At 39.3% G+C, this 26,243-nt stretch overlaps 1 protein-coding gene across 1 annotated transcript in view; it reads left to right on the forward strand.

Moving 5' to 3' along the window:
* rsu1 (Ras suppressor protein 1) overlaps positions 1-26,243 on the forward strand; it is an 86,704-nt gene that overhangs the window by 12,578 nt on the left and 47,883 nt on the right. The window contains exons 5-8 of the mRNA XM_071527626.1: positions 3,760-3,878; positions 8,511-8,593; positions 15,852-15,966; positions 20,222-20,354. Of these exons, the coding sequence (XP_071383727.1) occupies positions 3,760-3,878; positions 8,511-8,593; positions 15,852-15,966; positions 20,222-20,354 (450 nt within the window). The remainder of the gene's footprint in view (positions 1-3,759; positions 3,879-8,510; positions 8,594-15,851; positions 15,967-20,221; positions 20,355-26,243) is intronic.

Below are 26,243 nucleotides of genomic sequence, written 5' to 3' on the forward strand. Positions count from 1 at the left end.
AGAACGGAGATCATATCTACTTTCTTGGTATGTTAAAAGTGAAGCCAAATAAGCAGGTATTTTACCAAGCTTTGTACCTAAAATAAAAGCCAGTTCTTAATTTATGTTTCTTCACCAGGGTCTCAATATGTTTTACTGGTTGATCATTCAATGTAACAATTTGATTTTGACATGAATTCTCAGATTTTGCATTGAATACAATATTGTGTCATCAGCATAAAGATGCACAATGGCATAAATAGAAATGAGGGAGAAACTTCCTTTATAGACACAGTTTTATCCCTCCATACCAGAGATGTTTTGCTCAGTTTGCAGATGGTACCCATACAAGGCGGACAAAATGGGGTTGATCTTTATTGGCACTACAACTTCAAGCAGTCTGTCATAAGTCTGTCATAACTCCATTGTATTAAAAAAAAAACGATTAAAAACACGTTAAAGAGCCATGCTGTTGCTCTGGGCAGCATATTCATCATCACGATGCACCGGGCCAGCCGACTTTTTCCTCAAACAACTTAGTAAGCTGACCGTAAACACGTTTTCCATCTCAGGAAAGTAGTTCCGTAGCACCGAAAATAGTCCCCGGCGTAATGAAGAATTTGTTCCCATTTGAATTTGATTTGGTTGCAGTGCTTCAGTGAATGGAATTGAACACGCGCCGTGGGTCTGTACAGGATATGTGCTTGTTCCACAAAAGTCGTCACAGATGCACTTTTAGCCATTGGCTCCAAGACATCAACTGGCGATGATAGTTTAGACCTCTTTCTTCTAAAACTCTCTGCTCCATTAATGTCAAATCAGATAACACATCTTTTTAACCTATCCATCATATAGGGTTTAATCCCGAAGGCATGGAAGGCTGCTCGTGTTCTCCCGCTGCATAATGTAGGAGATAAAAATGATATCAATAACTACCAGCGTATCTCCAAATTAGCCTGTCTGACCCAAATCCTGGAGTCTCTAATAAATGATCAACTCAAGGCATTTCCCTTGAGGCATTCTCAGTTGAACTCTCATCAATCTGGTTTCAGGTCAAATCATAGCACCATCACAGCCACTACCTAAGTTTTAAATCATATTGTGTCTGCTCTGGACAAAAATCAACATTGTGCTGCTCTGTTTGTTGATCTTTCAAAGTCGATAATTCCCTGCTTTTACACAGACTTTCACTCATTGGCCTTGACTCCGTTGATTTCATAATAACCTTATTGATCAATATCAGTGTGTAAAAGTGGTTGATATTCAATCAGAGATTATATGTGTGACAAAATGTTTCCCCCAAAGTTCAATGTTAGGTCCTGTCTTGTTCGCTATTTATATTAATGATATTGTCTCAACTTAAAACTCTGCAGAATACATCTTTATGCAGATGACACAATACCATACTGTTCCACTGATTCTATGCAGTTTTGCTGCTGATAATCTGCAAACTTCATTCAATATTCTGGAAGAAACACTCATTGAGAAATGACAACACCAAACTCCAGATTAACACCCTAAATGGTAGTTCATTAGAGATGGTTCCACACTATAAATACTTAGGTATGTGGATTGATAACAAAGTCTTTACGTTCATGTTGATAATGTTGTAAGAAAGTTGTGGATGAAACTTGCCTATCTGTATACAAACAAATCCTGCCTCCCTGTTTCATGTAGAAAAAGAATCATTGAGGCAACTTTTCTTTCTGTCTTTGACTATGGCGATGTAATATACAGACATGCTGCTGCTGCCACCCTTAAGCCCTTAGATGCAATATAACATTCCGCAGAGGTGGGGGACATGAAACAAATTTTATGACTTGCGACTTGCTTGACTATAATTGATAACGGATGACTCGAAAGTACTTGACATTATGATAAGATATGATATGAAGATATGATAAGAGTATGATAATTTACCGTTTTTGAAACATGATTGGGTGACTTTCAGCACGACGCAGTGAACGGCGTGAAAGCACACAAACCTGACAACCTAATGTTAGCCTAGCAACGACAGCAGACCATAGCAGGTTGGACAGCGCAACTTTAACTTGCAACTTGGATACAGCGTCACTGTATCCAATTCCGGGCAGCATATGACCAAAATAATCACAGTTTCTCATAAATTAACCATCCTCCATCTGTCTTGTTTTACGTTTAATATCGCTTTTACCTTAACTTGCAATTGATTTTCTTCCAGTCCATGCAAATGGATGATAGCGCACATATTTTTGAGATGCAAAAGGTGTATCCAATTCAGTCTGTGTTGGCGTTGATATTAACCTTTCCTGTACTGTCACAATGTTACAGATACCTGTAAGTGGCTAAGCAGGCTATGAACTCAAGGCTCTCAAATTTCTGAGACTGCCAGAACTTTGTCGGAGCCTAAGGCCACACTGATCCGTTGTGTCTGTTCGTCTCTGTTCATTTCAATTCATTTTCAATGAGAGCTGTCCGTTGTCCGGGCAGCGCTGATGATGCGTCTGTCTCTGTCAGATTTCCGTCCGTTTTGACTGGACGGACAGATTCGTCATCGCAAATCAGAGGCATTTTTCAAAAAATAGCGTTGACGTTCCAAAACAGCCCAACGGACAGAAATCTATCTGTTCGTACTTCTGTCCGTTTTCTGATGGATCAGTGTGGCCACTTAAGACTCCATGGATCGGCTGTTGTCACACTGGACAAACAAAGACTGCCGATCATCGTTCACGACAAAAGATTTTGCCCAGATGTGAAAAATTTGCCTCAGACAGCAATAAGACGGACAAATCACACAGTCTGCATTAACCTTAGACCGGCTTCAGCGCTTACAGTGTTTTTTTAACCAACTATAGAGTAGTGTCTCAACTGCTAAACAGCAGTCGTGTTGTGTGTGTGTGTGTGTGTGTGTACATGGTTACAGAGTTGGACAAGTTGATTCAATTCCTCACCCGTCTAGTAGAAATGCTTCTTATATTTGTTGCCTTAGGATCTCTAATGCTGGTAGGCACAGTATAGGCACACACACACACACGCACAGCCAGGGTGTCAATGTCAGCTAGGATTAGGAGATGGGCCTTGGTGTGTATTGATCCACAGACAAACATCATCTGGATAGTATAAGCCTCACACTTCTATTCAGGCTGCGTGTTCACTTTTGATTGTCTAATTGTTTATTTTCCCTGCTTTGTGTATGTGTGTGTCTATCTGTGGGCATGCCTGTAAGTACTTCATCTCATTTGTCAAAAGCAGTTTGTCCCACAGACCTGTAAATTGCCTCCACACACACACACACACACACACAGACACACACGTAAACACAAGACACTGTCGCAGAATCAATTTGCCTCTGCTGATCAAATCCTCCCTGTCTTGCTAATTCCATGTCTTTGAGCTGCTCTGCGCTTGTTTGGCCACTGACATGGATAATAGTCATTCCCCAAGGACAGGCATGCAGACAGACAGGCTCACTGATTGATTGATATATTGAATGATTTGGAGAATACACACTTGATGATAAGTTGGATTTGGGGAACACACACTTGACAAGCAACTGGGGGAACACACACTTGACGACCAGTTGGATTTGACCAGCACACAGTTAACGACCAGTTTGGGCAACACACCTTTTGGCCTTTCAACCCTCTCTATTGATACTAAACAAAGCAGAAAACCTTCTGAAATTGTCTCTGATGCTGAACTGAAATTACCTTGACCTTGTGCTGTGTCAGTGACAAATTGAATAAAATTTGAAAAGGTTTTAATAAATTGATCACTGTGCGTGTGCATGTGTGTGTGCAGTATGAACCGTCTGAGCGGCTTGCCGAGGGGATTTGGTTCGTTGCCAGCTCTGGAAGTGTTGGACCTCACCTACAACAACCTGAACCAGAACTCCCTGCCAGGAAACTTCTTCTATCTCAGTGAGTACACACACACACACACACACACACACACACACCCCTCTTGTGGTGCTGCTCTGGATGCAGTGTTAATCACAGGGAAGGAGGAGGGATGATTACTGACAGAATAACCTTTCATTATGTCATCAACAGCAGACATAGCAATGATGATGTTCTGCATTTAATTTATTGAAGGGATTTGGATGGAGAAAAAACAGATGTTACCTGCTGTTCGTTGCTCTGTATTGAAAAACAGCAGAGATGATTCCGTTTGCTAAAATGTTACCATGTTGAATTACTATATGGCATTTTGCAAGGAAAGGGCTCTCAAGATAGATGACAACTCCAGTAGCAATTAAAAGTGATTAGGGCCTCATGATCAATCAGATTAAATCTGGAATTACATTTTGTGTGTTTTTTTGTTTTTTAATTATTCTCTTTAACATGTTATCAAACTGCTTAGACTGATGCCACTCTGAATTGTTGATGTTGAGGTGTTAACCAATTGTTAAGCAGTCAGAAGCCAGACAGGCAGTGTCTAACATCAAGACAAACAGGATTAACCAGGCAGAGAGGCAGTGTTTAACAGTAATAGAGAGTGGATTAATCAATCAGAAGCCAGACCCTGGACTATACATATCAGTCTACATAAACAGTAGAGTCAACCAACATATGGACTGTATGTAGTTGATTTGTGATGTTCATATGTAAACACACCAAACGAAAGACCAGAGAGTCAACCAACACTTATCTCAGAAAAGCTAAAGCTGTTTTGTCTTGTTTAACTGCTTTATTATGGAGGCCAACAAAGCTGCCTATTCTGCCTGTTATAAATATACAGTACATATGCATTTAGCATTCTATGTCTATTTGTTGTGTGGATTTGTTGGGATTCTTTTATTAATGCATCAATAGTTAACTTGTTGAGGAGTTTCACTACATTTAGTGTTGTGCTGCTGTCGGTGGTGAAAGTATTGAGACAGTGAGCTTATGTTAGTTATGTACAGTGTAATATGGATTTCACATTATTAATAATAATAATAATAATAATACAATTTATTTGTATAGCACCTTTCATACATAAAATGCAACTCAAAGTTACAATGTCGCACTAAAGAGAAAAGGCATAAAACAATTTAATAAAAAAAACAAAAACAATTTACATTGAAAGAGGGATAAAACAGTGCAAATAAGTAGTAATAAATATAATAAGTAGTTATAATAAATACATTATCTAAAAGCCAACTTGAATAGGTAGGTTTTCAGCAGGCTTTTAAAAATCCCCAGAGAGCTCGCAAGTCTAATGTCCTTGGGCAGAGTGTTGCAGAGTTTTGGGGCATAGTGGGTAAAAGCAGCTGCCCCGCTCTTTTTGTGGACTACGTTGGGCATATGTAAAAGAGCAGCATCAGAGGATCTAAGGGGTCCGGGTGGTTGGTAAAAAGTTAGGGAGTCAGAAATATAAGAAGGTGCCATGCCATTCAGGGCTTTGTAGACGAGTAAAAAGATCTTAAAATCAATTCTAAAAGTCTCTTCCTGGCTTTTGCCAAGAGTCTTGCAGCAGAGTTCTGAATAAGTTGAAGTCGCTGAATTGACTTTTTTGGAAGACCAGTGAGTAGGGCATTGCAATAATCTAACCTACTGGAAATAAAAGCATAAATTAATTTTTCAGCATCGTGTTGCGTTAAAATTGGTCGTACTTTGGCAATGTTTCTCAGGTGAAAGAAAGCGGTCCTGGTGACTTTAGTGATGTGGGCATTAAAACTTAAATCAGAATCTAAAGTTACACCAAGACTTTTTTACTTCTGATTTAGTCAGGTGAGTGAGGTCTCCAAGTCTGTTAAAAAGATTGTCCCTTTTGAATTTGTTTCCAGTTAAAAGTATCATTCAATTAAAGTTGAATGAGGAAAATGTCTCTCATCCATTGATTGTTAGAAGCCAAGCAGTTGGTCAAGGAATATAAGGTGTTTGGGTTGGTTGGTTCAATGGAAATATATAATTGTGTGTCATCTGCATAACTATGAAAGCTGACATTGTGTTGACTAATGATATGACCTATTGGGAGCATGTACAATGAAAATGGAAGTGGACCAAGACAGCTTCCTTGTGCCACGCCAAAGGGTATGTCATATTTCTTGGGCATATGATTACCAAGACCAACATAAAATTTTCTCCCTGTGATGTAGCATCGAAACCAGTTCAGAGCACTTTCTGAGAGACCGACCCAATTTTCCAGACGGTTTATTCAAATATTATGGTCAATAGTGTTGAAAGCTGCGCTTAAATCTAAAAGGATGAGGATTGACACTTTGTTGGAATCAACAGCAGGTCTGAGATCATTTATTATTTTTTACAAGAACTGTTTCCGTGCTGTGATTGGATCTACAGTAAAACCTGATTGGAATTTCTCTAGGACAGTGGTTGTCAAGGAGGGGTCTGGGGACCACCAGGGGTCCTTGAGGGGGTTCCAGGGGGTCCCCAGCAAACTGATGAATTGTTAAACTTCACCATTTCATTTACAAGAAGTTAACACAATTAGAGAATGTAGAAGAATGACTGTTTTGATCATAGTTGCACTGTTATCTCTCTACCTACAATACAGATAGTCATGGAATTCTGGACAAAATCATATCTAGCAATAAAAGATATTTTCAGATTTGGGTCTGAGAGACAAAATCTCATCAAATGGAAGTCCATGGCTCTAATGTGGACTAAATTAGGGTCCTTGATATGAAAAAGGTTGAGAATCACTGCTCTAGGATACTGTTTTCATTGAGAAAGGTATTGAGTTGATTAAACACCACTTTCTCAAGTATCTTGCTCATGAAAGGTAGGTTAGAAATAGGCCTGTAATTACTAAGGATATTATTATCTAAGTTTGATTTTTTTTAATAATGGTTTTACTACTGCGGTCTTAAAAGCAGTAGGAACAATTCCAATTTCCAGTGAGGTGTTAATTATCCTTAAAAGAGAGGAAGACAGACTTTCATAAACATTTTTGAAAAGGTTACTAGGGACTGGATCAAGAGCGCATGTGGAAGAATTGGTTTGTGATACAATCTTACGGAGTTCTGTATCTGTAATTTTGGTAAAACAGCTTAAAATCTGAGGCCTGTTTTGGGGGATGTCAGGGAATTTACCAGCTGTTCTGACAATGCCCGTCCTAATGGAAGTGACCTTGTCGTGAAAGAAGAACTGAGGCTTGGCTGAGTGGGTCGTCGGGGGCTGGATTTAGTAGCCGATCGATGGAAGAGAACGGTACCCTAGAGTTTCCACTATTCTCAGTAATAATCTTTGAAAAGTGGGCCTGTCTCTCGGTGCGTACTGCTTTATTGTAGGTGGCAATTTGTTCTTTTAGAATGCCAAGATGAACCTCCAGTTTCCTTTTCCTCCATAATCTTTCAGCTTTCCTACAGGACCGCTTAAGCTCACAAATATTTCCGTTTATCCACAGTGTCGCTTTATCGCAAGACCTTTTTTAAATTTTAATAGGAGCTACTTTATCAAGCATGATACTCAATTCATTGTGAAAGGCATCCACCATACCATATAACAAACAATTAAAAAAGCCTTGATCTAAAGAATTTGTGAGCTCAGCAAACCGTAGTTCTGCTGCAGCATCTAAATGCCGTTTTGTGATTATGAATTCAGATTATGAATTCGGATATAGTGATATCGGACACCAGGAGATCAGTGACACTTATCCCTCTAGAGATAACTAGATCAAGAATTTTACCATGTTTGTGGGTGATATCGGTGGCATGCTGAGTTAATTCTAAACTGTGTAGAAGATTGAGGAAGTCCATCATATTATTTATGTGGATGTTCATATCATCATTTATAATTCTTCAATCATAGCTAGTAATGATAAGTGACAAAAGATCAGAGAATTCAGGAAGGAACACTGTGGAAAACTTAGGCGGACGGTATATTGTTAAAATTAGTACTGCTGGTTCAGCCTTTAGAACAGTAGCAAGATACTCAAGTGAAGAGAAATCACCAAAACTGACCTTTGTGCAACTAAATTGGCTTGAGAAAATAGTGGAAGAAGTGCAATTTCTTCTCAGCGATAAGATCATTGACTATAAAGCTCTTATTTGTAAGAGATCTCACATTGAGTAGAGCCATGTTAGTTTTAGGCTTATCTGATTTCAGTAGATTATGCAGAGGTACTGTAGAAATATGAACTAGATTTTTAAAAATTGCAGTCAGTTCGTCTGATTTTCAAATGTCGCTGGGCAGAAATCAGCGTTGGGATAGGACAAGTGGTCAGAGAGGGAAATCGGTCAGTGGTGGGATCTCCTCGCCGCTGGGATGAGGTGCAGGGAGGATATGGTAAAAGATGAATATGAGTCCAAGGAATAGTCACCTTTGTTGGCCTCCATGGTAAAGCAGTTAAACAAGACAGTAGCTTTAGCTCTTCTGAGATAAGTGTTGGTCTGGTCTTTATTTTTGGTGTGTTTGTGATGGCATCTCACTGTCTCCTCTTGTCAGACAAGCGGCAGTGTGTGTCAGTTGCTCCTGTCCAGTTTGCGTGGCGTTATTAATCAGCTGTGAGTGGTCCTACTGATCAAATCCCAACCTGGTTAGGTCTCTCTCTCTCTCTCTCTCTCTCTCTCTCTCTGACTAATAGAGCTCTGTGTGTGTGTGTTACAGCCACTCTGCGTGCTCTCTATCTGAGTGACAACGACTTTGAGGTTCTGCCTGCCGACATCGGGAAGCTGACCAAGCTGCAGATAGTAAGTTCAGACTTGAAGCCCTGGACCCCAGTGCCATCCATAAGTGAACCTCTCATTCTACACTATACTCATGTTTTCTGACATTGAATCCATCCCACACCCTGAGATTCCACTGAGACCTGTTATCAGCTTTTGTTGGGTAACGAGGCAAGAGTAACTACAATTTTGAAAAACCTATAACGACAACCTGAATATGACATCTGAGCAGCACAAGATATGAAATGTTGATCAAATGTTGTCAGTGACACAATTTAGCTCAACGGGTGCACTTACTTTTGCACCACCTATTGTCTAAAAATGCAAATATCTTTTTTTTTTTTTTTCTCAAGAATATTTTTATTGAATTGTACACAAGTAAACAAAATATACACAGGAAGTTCGTAAAGTGCACAACAGACATGTCAAGTTTAAAGAGCACATCAGAAATGTCGACTGTGCAGAAAACATCCATGATAGAGGAGCACATTGTGCAATCTTGCCCAAATCACCCCTCACCCCCCCAGCCCCATCTACAAGCCGGAATTCCATATATAAAAGGGTACTTCGTCCCTGGAGTAATACAGGGAATAATTTCATTTTAAAATAATTTTCTAGCCCAACAAATTGTGCAAAAATTCAATGGGTGTACAAACTTTTTCATGGCTTTTTCATATAGGGGTAGGGATATATATATATATATATATATATATATATATATATCGTAAGCTAACGTTCCAGTTCCCATGGGGTCTGATGTCTATGCTAACTAAGTTAGCTAATTACAAAATACATCTCCCGGGGGAAAATGACTGCTTATACTAGTTAGAGTTACTGGGATGTTGTATGTGGGTCATGTCTCTCCCCGCAATGTAACTTATTCATGACCATGTAAACACTTAATATGAAAAATAAGGCTTTTCTTGTGAATGGAAGACGGAACTTCAAAATAAGAGCTAACTTGCTGATTGGTTGGGCTATGGAGAGATGAACCTTGAGCGGATATGTTGCTGAGAAGTTTTTCAGAGCATCCTTCTTTTTGTGTTCCGAACTGACCTACACATCCCTGAAGTTCCCCAGCTCAGAACTACATGGACAGGAAGGGCATGAGCGTAGTTCCGATACAGCAATATTGCACACAAGGATTGCGGCGGCAGCAGCGGAAACACTCTGATGTAGACACGGAAACTGAAAATGAAAAGCCTGTGTGTGCTGTGCAGTTAAATTTTAGAGGATTTATTGAACAACCATTTCTCTCACAAGCATCAGTGCAATCACAACTAGAAATAACCGCCTCGCGGTTGTATGCCTCCGCCAATAAAGTTTGTTTTATCATTGCAAGGACAGTCTTTATTTATTGAACATATATAATTCATGTGATTATTAGGTCAACTTAAAGGATTTTGGTGTGACAGCACTTCCACCGTTTTTGTAGAATGACCCAAGATCGTTTTCTCAGCTACAGTGGTAAGCAAAACATTATGATGTCACAGTGAAGTTGACCTTTGAACTTTTGGATATAAAATGTCATCACTTCATAATTTTATCCTATTAGACATTTGTGTGAAATTTTGTCATAATTATCGTATGAATTCTTGAGTTATGGCCAAAAACGTCTTTTGTGAGGTCACAGTGACATTGACCTTTGACCTTTGACCACCAAACTCTAGTCAGTTCATCCTTGAGTCCAAGTGGACGTTTGTGCCAAATTTGAAGAAATTCCCTCAAGGCGTTCCTGAGATATCCCGTTCACGAGAATGGGACGTACGGACAGGCAACCCGAAAACATAATGCCTCCGGCCACGGCTGTCGCCGGCCTGGAGGCATAAAAATGAAAGCTAAGAGAGTGAGGGTTTATACTTATTGCGTGTAACAATATCCTGTGCTAGGTAAGAAAAAAAACCCCAGCGCAAACTCTTCTGAAAGCAAACAGCAAAACTGTTACTTACTTCCAAAATAAATGATCACATCACATCTTGTAGTGGCCTCAATTCTTTGTTGATCAATTCAAGGACTTCTATGTCTTCCCACAAGGGAACCAGCCCCTGGGGCCGGATTCACAAAACCTTCTAAAAAAACAAACAAACAAATCTTCTCAAGTGCCACTTTTTTCTTAACTTTAGTCTTAAGAAAAAAAATAGGAAAAAATTATATTCTCAAAAACAGTTCTTATATATTTTCTTAACTTTCTTCTTATGTTTCGTCCTAAGAAAAAACTTAGGAATAAATGGTATTCTTGAAATTAAAGTTCTCAAATTTGTTCTTGATTTTTTTTTTTACTTTAAGACGGCCCTTCACCTGTCTTAAAATTCCTACAGTGAAAAGGTAAGCCTCTAATAGCATATATTTAAACACATTTTAGACAAGTAGGTTATAGTTCAAAGTCTTCATAGGTTCCCCTACACCTAACATTAAGATTAACATTTATTGTAAAGCTTTATTTGGTGTAGGGCCAGGTATCTTTGCTCTAGTTGCTCTAAATAGGTTTTTCCCCAATTGTTTTGTAGATGGAAGCACTTTGGGTTTCCTCCTAGCCTTGTCTCTTAGCCTCCTAGCCTTGTCTCCTAGCCTCAATGGCAGTAAGCCTAAAGTTTATTAACCAGAATTAATTCAGGCCCTATTTTGAGAAGTTCTTAAGTAGGAAAATTAAAGAAATTCATAAGAAATGAGACTGTTACTAAGAAAATATTGAGGAATTGCACTTAAGAGCCTTCTTAAGAACTTCCTAAAACTTCCTCTTATGTCATTTCTTAAGATCTATCTTAAGAACACATTGGTGAATCCGGCCCCAGGTGTCTTGTTTTTCTGTCCGTTGAGAGGACTTGAGACAGAGCCCACTGCTGCTCCAAAATCCTCCTCATCATCATGTGCTGCCTCGTCCCCCATCTTGTTTTGCATTCTGTGATTAGGATGTGTGCTGGTAGGTTCAGCTCCTGCTGGGCTTTATTTAATGCTTGCTTCTTTTTCCAACTGTGGGAGAAATGTCCCACCATCTTTCTGCACAGCTGTGCAAGGTCAATGCAGGTGTCATTTTTGACAGCATTTTCTGCAGATAAAAAAAGCGTTCTCCTTTTAATATTGATCAAGTCAGCAGCATCAAAACTCCACGTAAAGTAATTTCACACATATATGATTACTCACATAGAAGTGTGATGAGGCGCTCAGAGCTCCTCCATGTCTACTAGTCTCTGTCTACATGGGACAGCCTGTCTGTGGATAAACTGAAAGTATTTATTGCACAATATTGCGCAATTCTGTGTTTCCACGGAATATCCAAACATGAATATCGACAGCTACTCGTCAGAAACACTTTTTTCAGACAAACCATGCCAAGGAGCTGCTTCAGAGAAATCCAGTGAGTGTGTTGCCTCGCTCGGGGGAACAGAGGACAGGAGAGAAAGTGAGTGCGTAAAAGTACGTTCCCAAACTGATTTAATGGACAGAGCTCATTATAACTGTATAAATATTTGATATTTAATGAATGATATCCATACTGGTTAATGCCTATTCTTTAAGCCTAATACTATATAACATTGTAAGGTAGGCTATAGGAAACGTTAGATTAGTGCGTGCGTAATAGCGCATTCCAGGAATTCCATGCAGTAAATTCACGACGATTGAACAATCCTGTCATGTTTTTTTTTTAAATACCTTATAGTTCATTATTGTTTATCATTTAATTGCACAGTTCTTTTTGCAGTTTGCTTACTCAAGTGCGTTTGGCAACGTGTGTATAATATTTTAGATAATAAAATAATGTCTACGCCTCCATTTCCCCCTATGTATATTGTATTTTACAAATAAATAACAGACACTGATTTTGTTTTGCTTTTATTACAAAGATGATTTTTTTTTTTTCGTATGTAGACCACATTAGGTTATTTGCTTCAGTTTCGTTTCAATGACTACGTTTACATGGACTGCAATAATCCGACTATTGACCTTATTCTAAATAAGACAATATTTCGATTAAGGTGTTTACATGAGTTGCTTATAGAATATTCCATTCATATTCCCGTTTACATGCTACAAGGCATAGTCCGATTAATGACTGAAGACGCACGCCCACATTACGTCCCTACATCCGAGTTTCCCTCCGGAATTTTACCTGAAACCGTTGTTGGGGAAAAATGTTGGGACTTCTTTTTACCGATGTCATCTTTTCTTCTGTGAACAAGTTGCGCAACACTCGCTGGAAGCTAGAGCATGTGTCGTCAAGCAGTTGGATTGCCGTACGTGTCACAAAATGCTGCAAAAACTAGATAGGACGTCATAGTGCGATTAAGGTGTATACATGTCTACAATGCACTTCAGTAATGCGACTAAAATCGGAATACTCCAATACTCCACTGGACTGTCTGAAATAGACCAATCAGCGCTAAGAGGAGGGCGGGCCTTCCAGAATGGCCAGCCAATCAGAGCAGTAGCTCATTAGCATAAGACGCGGCTTATGTAAAACAACCTATTTTCTTGTAAGTGGGAAACAAACACTGGGAAGTGAATAGCTGAAGCTAAAACTAAACGATTTTTTCTGAAAAAAACTTAACAGATGTATTTTATAGACACTGGGTAATTATATAAAATTGCTGAAAAAGCAAAAGATACCCCCCCTTTAAGTAACAGAAATAATAGTACTTGTATGAATAGTTGGCTATGCAGCTATATCTATGTGAGAGCACTGATGCTGCATTATGGAGAAAGGTTAATTTAGTATTCAGTGACTTATGTGTTGATTATACGTATATATCCTACATAGGAACTAGGCTTATTTACCCATATCAGTGATGTATTTCAATTTCTGCTAGTGTATTTTGAGACTTTGTTCTTGATTTCACGCTTTTGAATGCGCGGCTAAAATGCAACTAAAACAGAACCAGTGTAGACACAAATGCAGGGCTCAACACCTGTTGCTGACGTGCTGCTGACCTGATGCGTCCAGAGTAGACTGAGGGATATGTAGGGCTCTGCTGTCCTGCTAGACCAAAGATCTGTCGTAGTAGCAAAAAATTCAACTTGCTTCAGTTCAGATTCTACACTAGTTCAACATTTCCCATACATTTCGGGGACGCTGACTGAGAAACATGTTCGTCTTTGCCAACAGTATAACTCGGCACCATGTCTTTTCCTAAGTAGTATGTGATGGTCTCTGTTATTTATTTATGGCGCTGGGATGATCTCTCATAGGGTATCACCTTGTACAACCCCCTTATGGTTGTGTTTTAAATGATGGTATAAGTTGGTAGTGCTCCCTCCACTTGTAGCCACCACGGCTCAACATATTTTACACAAAACTTGTGCTTGAGAGAGGTCATCTCTTCGATACCCAAAATATTGCCAAATGACGGATGAACTTCCCTTTTTTGGTACCACATCTTCTGCCTCTACACTGACATTTTCATTTGGAGAAGGTTCATTAATTTTGCGTTTTCACGTGGCCTTTGTTTATTCTTTTGGAATTGAATCTGTTTACATTGTCGACTCGACAAGGCTACTACGTCTGACTTGTGTCTGACGCAAGGCGTCACAAACGTGTTACTGTAATGTACAATGTAGATGCACACATTTTTTACACTTGATATCGCAGTCTTTATGTGTTTATCGCAGAAATTCATATCACAATGACAATAAAAATACGGTATATTGTGCAGTATATTCATATTGGATCACTCTGTTAAAAAGTACCTTCTTTCTTTCTTTCTTTCTTTCTTTTTTTCTTTCACCTTCCCATGTATTTTCGTGCATGGGAATGGCAATACAAAACTTTTCAGATTAGTCTTGTCCAGTCCAAAACTATGTATATTTCAGAACATTTTTCAAATGAAGAAACAGTTCCAGTAAGTAACATGTAGCATGAGATGTGTCCAGATTCTGGATACTTCTGTATAGTTCTGGGAAAAGGTGTGGTAGCAAACCTCAGCAACACTGTGCCAGGTTGCAGAGGAAATACCACTGTTCTCCCTGGCTTGTTCAGTACCAACAGAATCAGAATCAGAATCAGTCCTTAAAGGAATAGTTCACCCAAAAATGAAAATTCAGTCATTATCTACTCACTCCCATGCCAGCTGAAACTCGGGTGAGGTTTGTTAGTCTATACAGCGCCCTGAGCTCCACAGCGGAATGGTGTAGAAGCCGTCTCCAAAACAACTGAAGTTACTGGGGACCTGACTTGACCTGACTTCACGGTTAAAAAAATAACGCAAAATAACCCTAAAATGGCTCCATGCAGCATAATCCATGTCTCCGGAAGCCAAACGATCCCAAATTGACTTGAAAACGCCGACAGTTACACCATTACTTTGCTGAAATTGCCACTCTAGCTGTTACGTCGTGTTTGCGCGCACCCCGGCCTCGATAGGTAAAACTAGCTCGAATTAGCAGAAACAAGACTTCTGATTTGGCCATTTAGCCTTCAAAATAAAAGCGCAAGATTTGAAAACAGGTAGAAATACTGTTTTAAAACCAGTTACTTTGTATTTAATTGTCAAATCCAATAAGTCAGCACCCATATTAATGTTTGATGACCACTTAAGTGTACTTAAATGTACTTATTGTAAGTCGCTTGGAGAAAAGCATAATGTAATGTAATGTACTTAAGTCTCTGTTCTGTATGTATTCTGCACAGTGTAATACATGCAGCATGTATAGTTAAAAATGGCACATTTTATGGCATCATTATTTTTACATCAAACATTAATATGGGTGCTCACTTATTGGATTTGACGATTAAATACAAAGTAATTGGTTTAAAACAGTATTTCTACCTATTTTCAAATCTCACACTTTTATTTTGAAGGCTAAACGGCCAAACCGGAAGTCTTGTTTCTGCTAATTTAAGGAAGAGTTACACATGTAGTTACAGCTGGAGTGGTGATTTCAGCTAAATAATGGTGTAAATGTTGGCCTTTTCAACTCATTTTGGGATTGTTTGGCTTCCGGAGACTTGCATTATGGTGGACGAGCTGCATGGAGCCATTTGATGGTTATTTTCCATTATTTTTTGAACCGTGAAGTCAAGTCAGGTCCCCAGCAACTTCAATTGTTTTGGAGAAGGAGCTGTATGGACTAACAAACTTCACCCAAGTTTCAGCTGGCATGGGGGTGAGTAGATAATGACTGCATTTTCATTTTTGGGTGAACTATTCCCTTAAGTCACCTAAAGTATTGTTGTAGTTATTGTACTTAATTGTGAATTGTTAGCATAATGCTTGTGATTATAATTTTTTTTAATCTTTGAATTTTTTTTTTTTACGTGTTTCTTCTGTCTGTTTGTCTGCCTGTCTAGTTGAGTCTGAGGGATAATGATCTGATCTCGTTGCCGAAGGAGATCGGGGACTTGGCTCAGCTTAAGGAGCTTCACATCCAGGGCAACAGACTGACTGTCCTGCCCCCTGAGCTTGGTACTGAGCACACAAACAACCACACACCCAACACACACTCACACATCGCCGTCGTCGATTACCGTAATTATCGGTAGTGCATTGCAGTAACAAAAAAACGGCTACCTAACGAACCCCAACAGAAGCGGATCAGAAAACAGGGAGGCTTCGTACTAAAATATGAGCAAATATACTTATCAAACAGAGGGAATTAGAAATAAAGGCCTGTCTCTGATTTAAGCCTGCCTCCAATAAAGGCCTGGTACCCTCTGCAGTTGAGGTAAATAAAGGCCCGGGCCAATATTAGAGGAAATAAGGTATATACACTCTCGGCCACTTTATTAGGTACGCCTGGTCATCTGTTGTGTAGCTCATTTTGTGTTGTGAAATGCTCTTCTGCACTCCACTGTTGTACTGAGCTGTTATTGGAGCGTTTGTGGCCTTTCTGTTAGCTTGACCCAGTCTGCCTGTTCTCCTCTGACCTCTCATTAACACATTGTTTTCTCTGTAAACTCTACAGATTGTAGTGTGAAAATCCCTGGAGGTCAGCTGTTTCTGAGCTGCTGAACCAACAGTCAGACCGCTCAGTCTCTTAGATCAGTGATTCTCAACCTTTTTCATATCAAGGACCCCTAATTTAGTCCACATTAGGGCCACAGACCCCCATTTGATGATATTTTGTCTCTCGGACCCAAATCTGAGAATATTTTTATTGTTAGATATGACTTTGTCCAGAATTCCATGACTATCTGTATTGTAGGTAGAGAGACAACAGTGAAACTATGATCAAAGCAGTCATTCTTCTACATTCTCTAATTGTGTTAAACCATATGTAGAGGAAAAAAGAAGAAAAAATCCAAGCCCCTCTCTTCTGTGTAAAGTTAAAAAGCCTTTATTATTCTTGGCTTTTTCATGTTAAAATGTTAGAAAACAGAGAACAATGAAACATAAAATAACGAAACCACTTCACCACGTCTGCATGCTTTATATATTGAGCTGCAGCCACATGATTGGCTGTTTGGAGGAGCAGGCTGTTAACGAGCATCCACCTAATAAAGTGGCCGGTGAGTGTATATATATATATAGTATATATGTGTTTTTTTTTAATATGGAAGAGGACAATCCTTAAGGTGAAAACAAAACAATGTTCACAAAAAAATTGCTCTTAGCTCATGCAATTGCAATCACTCGATTATTCAGTTATTGCAGCAGCATTAGTACTATTACACATGCACTAGCCTCTCGTCTCCTCTCTTACTCCTCCAACCCACTACTCACAAGCACTCGCGTCTGAAGGGCACTTCAGACAAAACATGATAGATATGTTGTAACAGTAGGCCTACTTGCTATTTTCTCAATCACCCTTTATATGGAGAGTTCCCTATTCTTCCTCTGCTATCCACTATAGATTACCTTGAATGAAAAGCAACTGAACATTCATTATTGTTGTTTGTGATGGATTTTGCTGCCAACCACATTGCCCTCTAAACCAGTGGTTCCCAACCCAGTCCTCAAGGACCCCCTGTCCTGCAAGTTTTTATTCCATCTTTACTCTTGCACACCTGATCCCACTGGGGCCTACACACTTTCATGCTGCTTTGTTCAGGTAGATCTGTCTCTACCAATCAGCATTAAGACCTTAACTGGATCAGGTGCGCGAGAGTAGAGCTGGAACCAATACTTGCAGGAAAAGGGGTCCTTGAGGACTGGGTTGGGAAACACTGCTCTAAACTACTAAACTGAACTGACCTGAACTGACCCTCCTCCTCCTCAAGTAAATCCAGGCTGTACAGTATCACATATATGACCCTACACCTGCTTTAAATAGTGCATGCAAAAAATGAGATCCGATCACAATGTGGACATAATGTACACAACATAAACACATATAAATACATATAAATTCATCATCCAGATGGCATGTACAGATTGCATTTTAATACCAGGTGTAAATGGGGCTGAACAATGATGTGAACAGAATCCAGATCTGGTTTTGAAGATCAAACACGAATGTGAACAGAATCCAGGTCTGTGGCCCCATTTACACTTGTCATTTCATGCGACGCTTTGCCAAGAATATGATTTATCCACATTCCATTTACACTTGGCCACATCATTGCGTGTCCGTTAGCCAGATAGAAATCTCTCCCTGCTTTCCAAATGCAAATGTGGAGATGGCAGGTGCCACAGAAATTCTGCTTTTGTATGCATTTCTGTGTATTCTTCAAGTTAGACGGCAAGTGCTACTTCACACAGATTATAAAAAAAAAAAAAAAACACTTATAGTGAGACTGTATGTACCGCTACAGAAACTGACCCATGAGTACGCATATTTTGGAGACAGTGGGGAACGGCGACTTTGATGGCAAAGTAGTGAAATAAAGTGAAAATAGCTTTTACTACGCAGTTCATTTCCAGGCCTACTCTACAGCAAATTAGAAATCCCTCTAATAATAATATTCCGTGTCAGAAGAATGTCTACAACTAAACAGTGTCTTTGTTGCCTATCGTTTGTCCAAAAAGTATCTACGTTTCATTATAGGCTCATATGGTGTAAATTAGTCTGAAAAAAGTGCATTACAGTCTTTTAGCAGAGCCCAAATTTGTTCCAAATAATTGCAACAAATTCAAGGTGTTAAGCAATTGGATTTAATGTCATAAGGTTATAAATTAATGATGTGTTATGGTTTTGTGGCGCACGGCCGGGGCGCATTGGAGATGCTTGGTGCACAGCCGTCCTCTACAGCCAGCTCTCCACCACCGCAATGAGCTTCTTGGCGTCAACCTTTATACCTTCATATATATTTTTAGTTTTAGCTTTATAAACGGTCCGGCTCTTGGAGCTGGCGGCATTAATTGCTGCTGTGTCTTGCTGCCACTCAAACTTTATTTCGTTGGTGACGCCCGAACTGAAGCCACCAGGGAAATTTCTCTTTTCCGTCTTTGCCATTTTCTCACACAGAGAATGGAATGGCAAGCACATTTACATGCATGAGTATTCATTAAGGGCATTGTTGAGAGACGTTTTTCCGTTTGGGAGGAGTTGACGGTTGCCGTATGTGTCTTGACCGATGCATTTACACTTGGCAAACTTAAGGATACAATGCGTCTCAAACCACCTCCGAAGGTGGTTTTCTCCAGTGTGTCTTGGTTGCATTTACACTTGGCTTTTTTGCGTCTTGAGCTGATCGGATGGCTATCCGATCTGCTCAAGACGCATGAAGTGGCTCAGTGTAAATGGGGTGTGTGTCCCTGTGTGAACTGATGACAAAAGTCACATTGTAATGTAATCAGAAAAAGCCCGCACACTGACAAAAACTATTGAGGCTCATTGGATGCAAAAATAGATGATTTATTTACATAATGAAAAAAAGTGACTAAGTGAGAAAAAAAGGTGAACGTTTCGGTCCTCAGACCATCATCAGCACTACTTCCATGTTTTTCATGTTGGCTCTAAATAGGCAACCAGCCTATTAGCGGTAGCCAATAGGAATGAGGCTGATGGGTGGAATCAATCAGTCAATCAGCCCATTAGCCATATTGTGGCCAAGAGGCCTACAAGGAAATACACACAACCCATACAAAAATATATATACAGATAATCATAGATTAAGAATAGATCAAACATTGTTATACTATCTACTAAGAAGAAATAGGTTGGCTTATAGAACAATGTTAGATGCAATTCACATACAGGACTTACTCCATAAATACATATTACAATAGGCAGCTATACAAGTATAGCTGCCTATTGTAGCTACAAGTAATAATCTATGACAAATAGAGAGATAGTCAAGGGGTTACAGAAAGCACAAGAGAGACAACTCTTCATTAAGACCCTCTGGATGTAGTGTCTTCATATAGAAAATCCATTTACATTCAGATTTAAGCAGTCTCTGATCAACATCACCCCCTCTACGTGTTTTAGAAATCTGTTGAATGAAATGAAATGAATGAAAAGTCACATTGTAACAACAAGAGGCCTACAAAGCTACAGATTCATGAGTGTAGAATTGAAATGGTATGTGTGTGACAACATAACAGTTTAGCATCTATCCCACTATCTCTTTTCTCTCTCTCCTCACGACTTCCTCTCTTTCTGTGTCTATGTGATGTATCAATTCAGGTAATATGATAAACATAAACAGGTGACCAGTAGTAATTAAACAAAAATCAATAAATATCAATGTTGCGCAATATTATAATAGAGAAACATTCAGTGACAATTAAATTCAAATCAATTCATCTCTCAATGTCTGTGTCTATATTTCCCTAGGTAACCTGGATCTGACTGGTCCTAAACAGGTCTTTAAAGCAGAGAATAATCCCTGGGTGACTCCTATTGCCGACCAGTTTCAGCTGGGCGTCTCCCACGTCTTCGAGTACGTCCGCTCAGAGACATACAAGTAGTAAGTACCAACTCACACACGCACACACACACACACACACACACACACACACACAGTCTTCTCTTAACCCTTTTCATTTAGCATCTGCATTTTCCTGCTCAGAGTAAAGATAGATAGTTTTTCCTACACTGGACTGATCAACCCCACAGTCAGTAAACTGCATAAAGCCCTGGCCAGTCTGTGAAACTTGATACGATGGGGACGAGAGAGGCAAAAGATTTCTCTGGACGGAGTACTCGCTCACTGCTGACACTTTTGGATTTCACTCTACGATTCATGCCAGAATTTAATTTGGGTGAATCTACGGTGTCTAAATTAGTGGGGATGGGACTCTCTTCTCTTTGGCAGCCCCGCTTTGTCATTTAGGCTGATAAGACAGTTTTACATAAAAATCATACATAATGTTGTTTTAAATGACGTAGCTCTAACTTCTGGTGAATAGAAAAATTAAATATTACTGAAACTCTCATTTGGATATTGTGGATATTCATCACATTTACCAACTAGTGTCTGATGTGACTAGTCTTAGTGCTGATAAACCAGGTAACAACTGGATTGCATGTTAGAGATTTAAGGTTGGTGACAGCAGCTATGTCGTTGGGATTATCAAGCCCCCCCAATCACAGATGAATGGTTGAATTAAACCACTTGCTACTGAAGATAATTGAGAATTGTGGTAAATTTAGAATATCTCAGTACATTGAATATGCCCAAAATGACTGAATGATAATATCAATCTATTATTACTGAATAAAATTCATATGTGCTGATGTTCTTTTATTATCCAATCTCTCAACAATATCGATACTGTTGAATGCTGAATTGAGGATGACGAGCCCGCATGCAAACCTTCAAAACAAAGGCTACAAGTACAGCAACGTGTGGGAATGTAGTAGTAATAGAGTAAAGCTTGATTCATGCTTAGTTCTGAGAGGGTTTCAGAAGTGTTCTGAAGTTTGGAGGGGGCTTTTGTTTGGGTAGGACGGTGCAGTTCGAAAATGTGGCTCTCCGAAACAGAAACGTCCAAACACGCCGCCCACCACCCACTGAATGATTATAGAGAGCCTAAGTCCCTCCCCTTCCGCTGTCCCCCATGGGACCTTATTTCGGAAAAAATATGTACGGTAGTCAACGGCGAGAGACAAATGATTGTTTGATCCTGTGTGAATTGTGCCATGAATTACACATATGATGTTTTGTCAATTTAAAAGATACTTTTGCAAGTCAAGAAAGTCGCAGTTTGTCGTAAAACAGTAAAGTAACGTTTAGTTTTGTGTGAAACCGCTCAGTGAACTACATCTCTCATCTCGCACAATATATGTCACACCGACATGGAAGGAAACATAGGAAACACGCAGGCATGGCGTCAACGTTAGCCCCCACTGTACTAAAACTATCCTAAACCAGTTTAAATCCGTTCTTACTGTCTACCTTCCAGACTGTGTATAATACTACTGCTATCTGAGTCTGCTGTCTTATACTTAGGAGGGAGGGACTTAGGCTCTCTATAGAAACACTATAGGCAGCAGTGTATCTGTGTGCTTCTCTCACTCTTTCCTCATGTATTCTGCCTATCCAGCTGCTCGCTGCCTGCTTTAGTGTCTGAAAATAAAACATCCTGGTGTCTTTTTTTTTTTTTTGTCTATTGAAGTGCGCCACCCACTTTGTTGTCTTTCAGCAACTTCTGGAAAATAGGCTCCTCTATGTCAGCGAGGAGGCTCATTTGCATACAGTCTATCACAGTGCATTAGCGCATTAATTAGTATTTAGAATTATTTTTGCAACGCATTAATCAAAAACTTTGATTGACATGTCACTCTACTGTGGCAGGGTCAGCGTTACTGCAGTATTGAAGGATGCAAAGAGACACAACCCCGCTATATTGGCTTCTTGTTCACTGTAATGGATTACCCTCACTGACAGGATTACAACCCGCCAGAGTTGTTTTCTGTGCTGTTTGCAATTGGAATGGAGTGAATAAGCCTGGGAGGTAAGGCAAAATGGATTTAAACACACCTTTCATTGTGAGATCCGCGAATCAGCAGTTGTCACTGCCACTGCTGTGCACAGATTTTAAATTTATGTCATAAGTAAGATATTAATAACTAATGCATAACCAACTAGCCAGTCTAGCTGGTTAGCTGGTTCCCTGCCTCCCAGCATTTGATGTGGTTAATCGCTATAATTAGCTTGGCAGTTGACTTTGAAAGGTAACTTGTTTGAGTAGTTACGGGTAATTTATGCCAGGGTTCCTACGCAGGTCTGGGAAGTCTGGAAAAGTATTTAAAATGAATTTGATCATTTCCAGGTCTTGAATAGTTTGGGAATTTGAAAAAATGTCTGGAAAAGTATGGAAAATGTTGCAGTTCAGGTCCGATACACACATAATTCTAGCTTTTATGTTGTTGTAGACCCACTTTGAGTCCACAGTTTTTGTGAGGTGAAGAATAATGTTCAGATAGAGGGACGCTCTTATTACCCAGCTGCTGTCAGCATGCATTATATCAAATACTGACCAAATTCAAATCCAGTCAAGAACATAGGGTCTGGGAAAAATATGGAATTTTAAAATGGAAACCGTGTAGGAACCCTGCCAATCATCTCACATATTCTGATATTTGTCGCTGTGAAGAACAATCTTCATCTATACAGTGATATGACCTAGTTAGCAGGGGCAAGATGTCTATCTGCTTAAATCATACTGAACACCAGAACAAATCTTCAAAACAAATCAAGGTCTGGAAAAAGTATGGAATTGTTTAATTGAAAATGTGTAGGAACCCTGATATGCTGTCAAAGTACAGCTGAAGCTATGCCGTAGATCTGCTTTGGATTTCCTCCTGCCTGTATCTGGTTGATGTACGCTGATCGTGAAGTCAACATGGAGCAGATCGAACAGACGAGCTGAGGAGGACTGCAGATATGTGAATTTGTAGGAAGCTTCACCTCTGAATTATAAAGACTACCAGATGTCACTGAATTCGTGGTGAGAAAAATCCCAGAACAGGAGTTTCAGAGAATGTAAACACTGCTACTACTTTTTCTGTTATTACTTCCATGCTAACAGCACAACACTTCCATGTAGTGTTTTGGGGGTCAGAACCATAAATGCTCACACCACCATAGACACCTACAGTGTAGCAACGGCAGCAATTTGACACAGAAGTATAACTAGGCCTTTAGTTTTTGGGCAAGTATTGCCCACTCATTTGCAGGGTTAGCAAACCAGGTAACCTGCATCAAACAGAGGAGCTGGGACAAAAAAGCACCTTTTGATTTGTTCCTAATTACTCAAAGATCAATAGAGGCAGATTAGCCATCTATAAACAACTGACACGTGCTCTAACATCAGCAACAATCATTTTTTTATATAAATAAAAATTTCCAATCTAATTGGACCGCACTGCTTTTGTCCCTGTCTATCGGGACAAAATAAGCAGTTGGCAAAGCTGCGGGAAAAATAAGTATTTTTGATTTTTTTTATTTACAGGCTCATTGTTACGCTCATTGTGATCACGCCATTTCAGATATAAATCTATATTGATTTAAATTGTAGTCAGTTTTAAATATGCCAAAATTATTAAAACAACAGATGTGGTTCCCCGGTGGTGGAACGAGTTGCCAAACTCCATTCGATCCGCAGAATCCCTCTCTATCCTTAAGAAAAGGCTAAAGACCCAGCTCTTTAGCGAATACCTCCTTTCATAAAAAAAAAAAAAAAAAAAAAAAAAAAATTTGATGCACTCTACGCATTACCTCATAGCACTACCTTGTAGCACTCCCTCGTAGCACCTATGTCCTGTTGGACCAGAACTTAGCTTGTTGCACTGTCTCGTAGCACCTTTGTCCTGTTGGACCAGAACTTAGTTCTATAGCACTTACTCTCGTTGTTCTCTCCTATCTAGAAACTTGCTTGTGTTGTATGCAAATCTCATGTGTAAGTCGCTTTGGATAAAAGCGTCTGCCAAATGTGAAATTGTTGTAATTGTAAATTGTATGTGTAAATGTCACTTGGTTGCACAACATAGTAACAGCTCAGCTGTCATCACTGTGGTAAATTTCATATCCTTGAACACTATTTTACAGCTATGATAATAATCTGTTGCAGTTTAAGATATTTTTCATCAGTAATTACCACTAACCAATCATGTGCAGCAGTCTTAGTTTTAAGGTGACCACGCTGTAGTAGCAAAGTAGTTCTTTTGTCCCTCTCCTGTGTAGCACCCAAGATTAGGTACCATGATACATGGAACCAATGCTAATTTTTAGTCCCTAGATAAATTTATAAAATGCCATAAATTTGTAATCTCCAATAAATTAACACAAGTAGAAAACAGTTCCACTTTCAAAAATTTACTTTCAACACAAAAAAATACATTTTCGGATAATTCTGGCAAAATAAGTTGGATTGCTCCATTTTTTTTTGCAGAGTAGTTGTGGGCGGAAGTATAAATGCAATAACTTTACAACTTGTGTCCCGTTCTTCTTCTGTAGACACTCCCCTGTAGAACTCTGCTAGGTACAGAAAACCCCTCATCCACATCAGATCCCATGGCTTGTTGTGGCTCATACATATAGATCGTTGTGGCTCATACATATCGATTTTTACTATTATTTGTGACTTACCTAGCTAACTGTATTTGACAATGGCGGTTACAGGAGCAGTAAATAATGGACAGTTGCTGGCAGTCATACCCTCATCCACAGCCATGCCCACACAATCCTTCTGCTGTGATAATAATTTTTGCAAAATGTCTGAAAGTGTTGTTTTATTAATTTCTAAAAAGAAAACATTGTAGAACGATTTAAAAACAATTATTACAATGATTTTAAGTATTAATAACATTATGAATATTTCATTATTTTGTCTTTGTTCATTATGTCTATACGCAATGAAAGTTCATTTGTCATTTGTGAGACACCCCATCGTCACTTGAGACATTTTATTGTCCTAAACGTCAAACGTCCTAAAATGTCCAGTGATGTCAAAGCAGGTATTTTGCCTTTGACAGCTGATGCAAAACACCAGCTGTGACATCACCAATTGGGGTGTGGCCAGAAGTGCAACATGCTTGAAAGTTTCAACCCATAGAGAGCAGTGCAGCAACATTTTTCTGCCTTATTTGCCATTTAAGTTCTACCCCTGGTTGTATCTAATTGTCATAGATACTATGTTGTTTCAGGGGGCTGAGTTGGTCTGCAGTATTCTAATATTAGTCTCCTGTATTTTTGAAGCCATGTTTCATTGAGCCACTGCTCAATGTTTTCTATTGAACTGTGAATCTTAGCAATTAATAGGATTACATAAGGATTTATTCTACAGTCAAAGGGGAGATATGAGAATGATAAGATCAAGAAAAAAGCAGCAGTATTTCAGTTTCTAGTAGCAACATGTCCTGGCTTAAAACCAGAGGTATTTCCTGCTTTTCTTTGTGAATAAAAAGCCTGTGGTTAAATCCAAGGGAGAATTTGAATTAAACATTGATCATCCGATGTACTAGTCATTCAGTGAAAAGAAGTATCGGCCTTTCTGAGAGCTGGAGGTAGAAGAGCTTTGAGCTGAAACTATATATTTGTAAGAAGATGTCATGACAGTTGTCACCAGGAACCTGAACCCTTCTATTCTTCCACCGGAAAAACTCATATGTCTCAGCCCAATTAACAAACTTCACATATAACCTGAGACATTGCCAAGCGTCACTTCTGTGAGCTGTTAATGTGTTGCATTAATAATTGGCCCAAAGCGTAACAGCCATTGATTTACTAAAATCCATGCAAAGATAAGATCTCATATAGAAACAATATTTATGCATGCTATGAAGCTCATTCAGACAAAGTATGAAAAAGTATGGGTAATGATAATAAGAATTTCCAGGAGCGAGTCTGTGT

This window comes from Centroberyx affinis, unplaced genomic scaffold (genome assembly GCF_046629955.1).
Source record: "Centroberyx affinis isolate AG114_WGS23_722 - 3 ecotype Tasmania unplaced genomic scaffold, CSIRO-AGI_Caff_v1 ptg000113l_1, whole genome shotgun sequence".
Classification (NCBI taxonomy): domain Eukaryota; kingdom Metazoa; phylum Chordata; class Actinopteri; order Beryciformes; family Berycidae; genus Centroberyx; species Centroberyx affinis.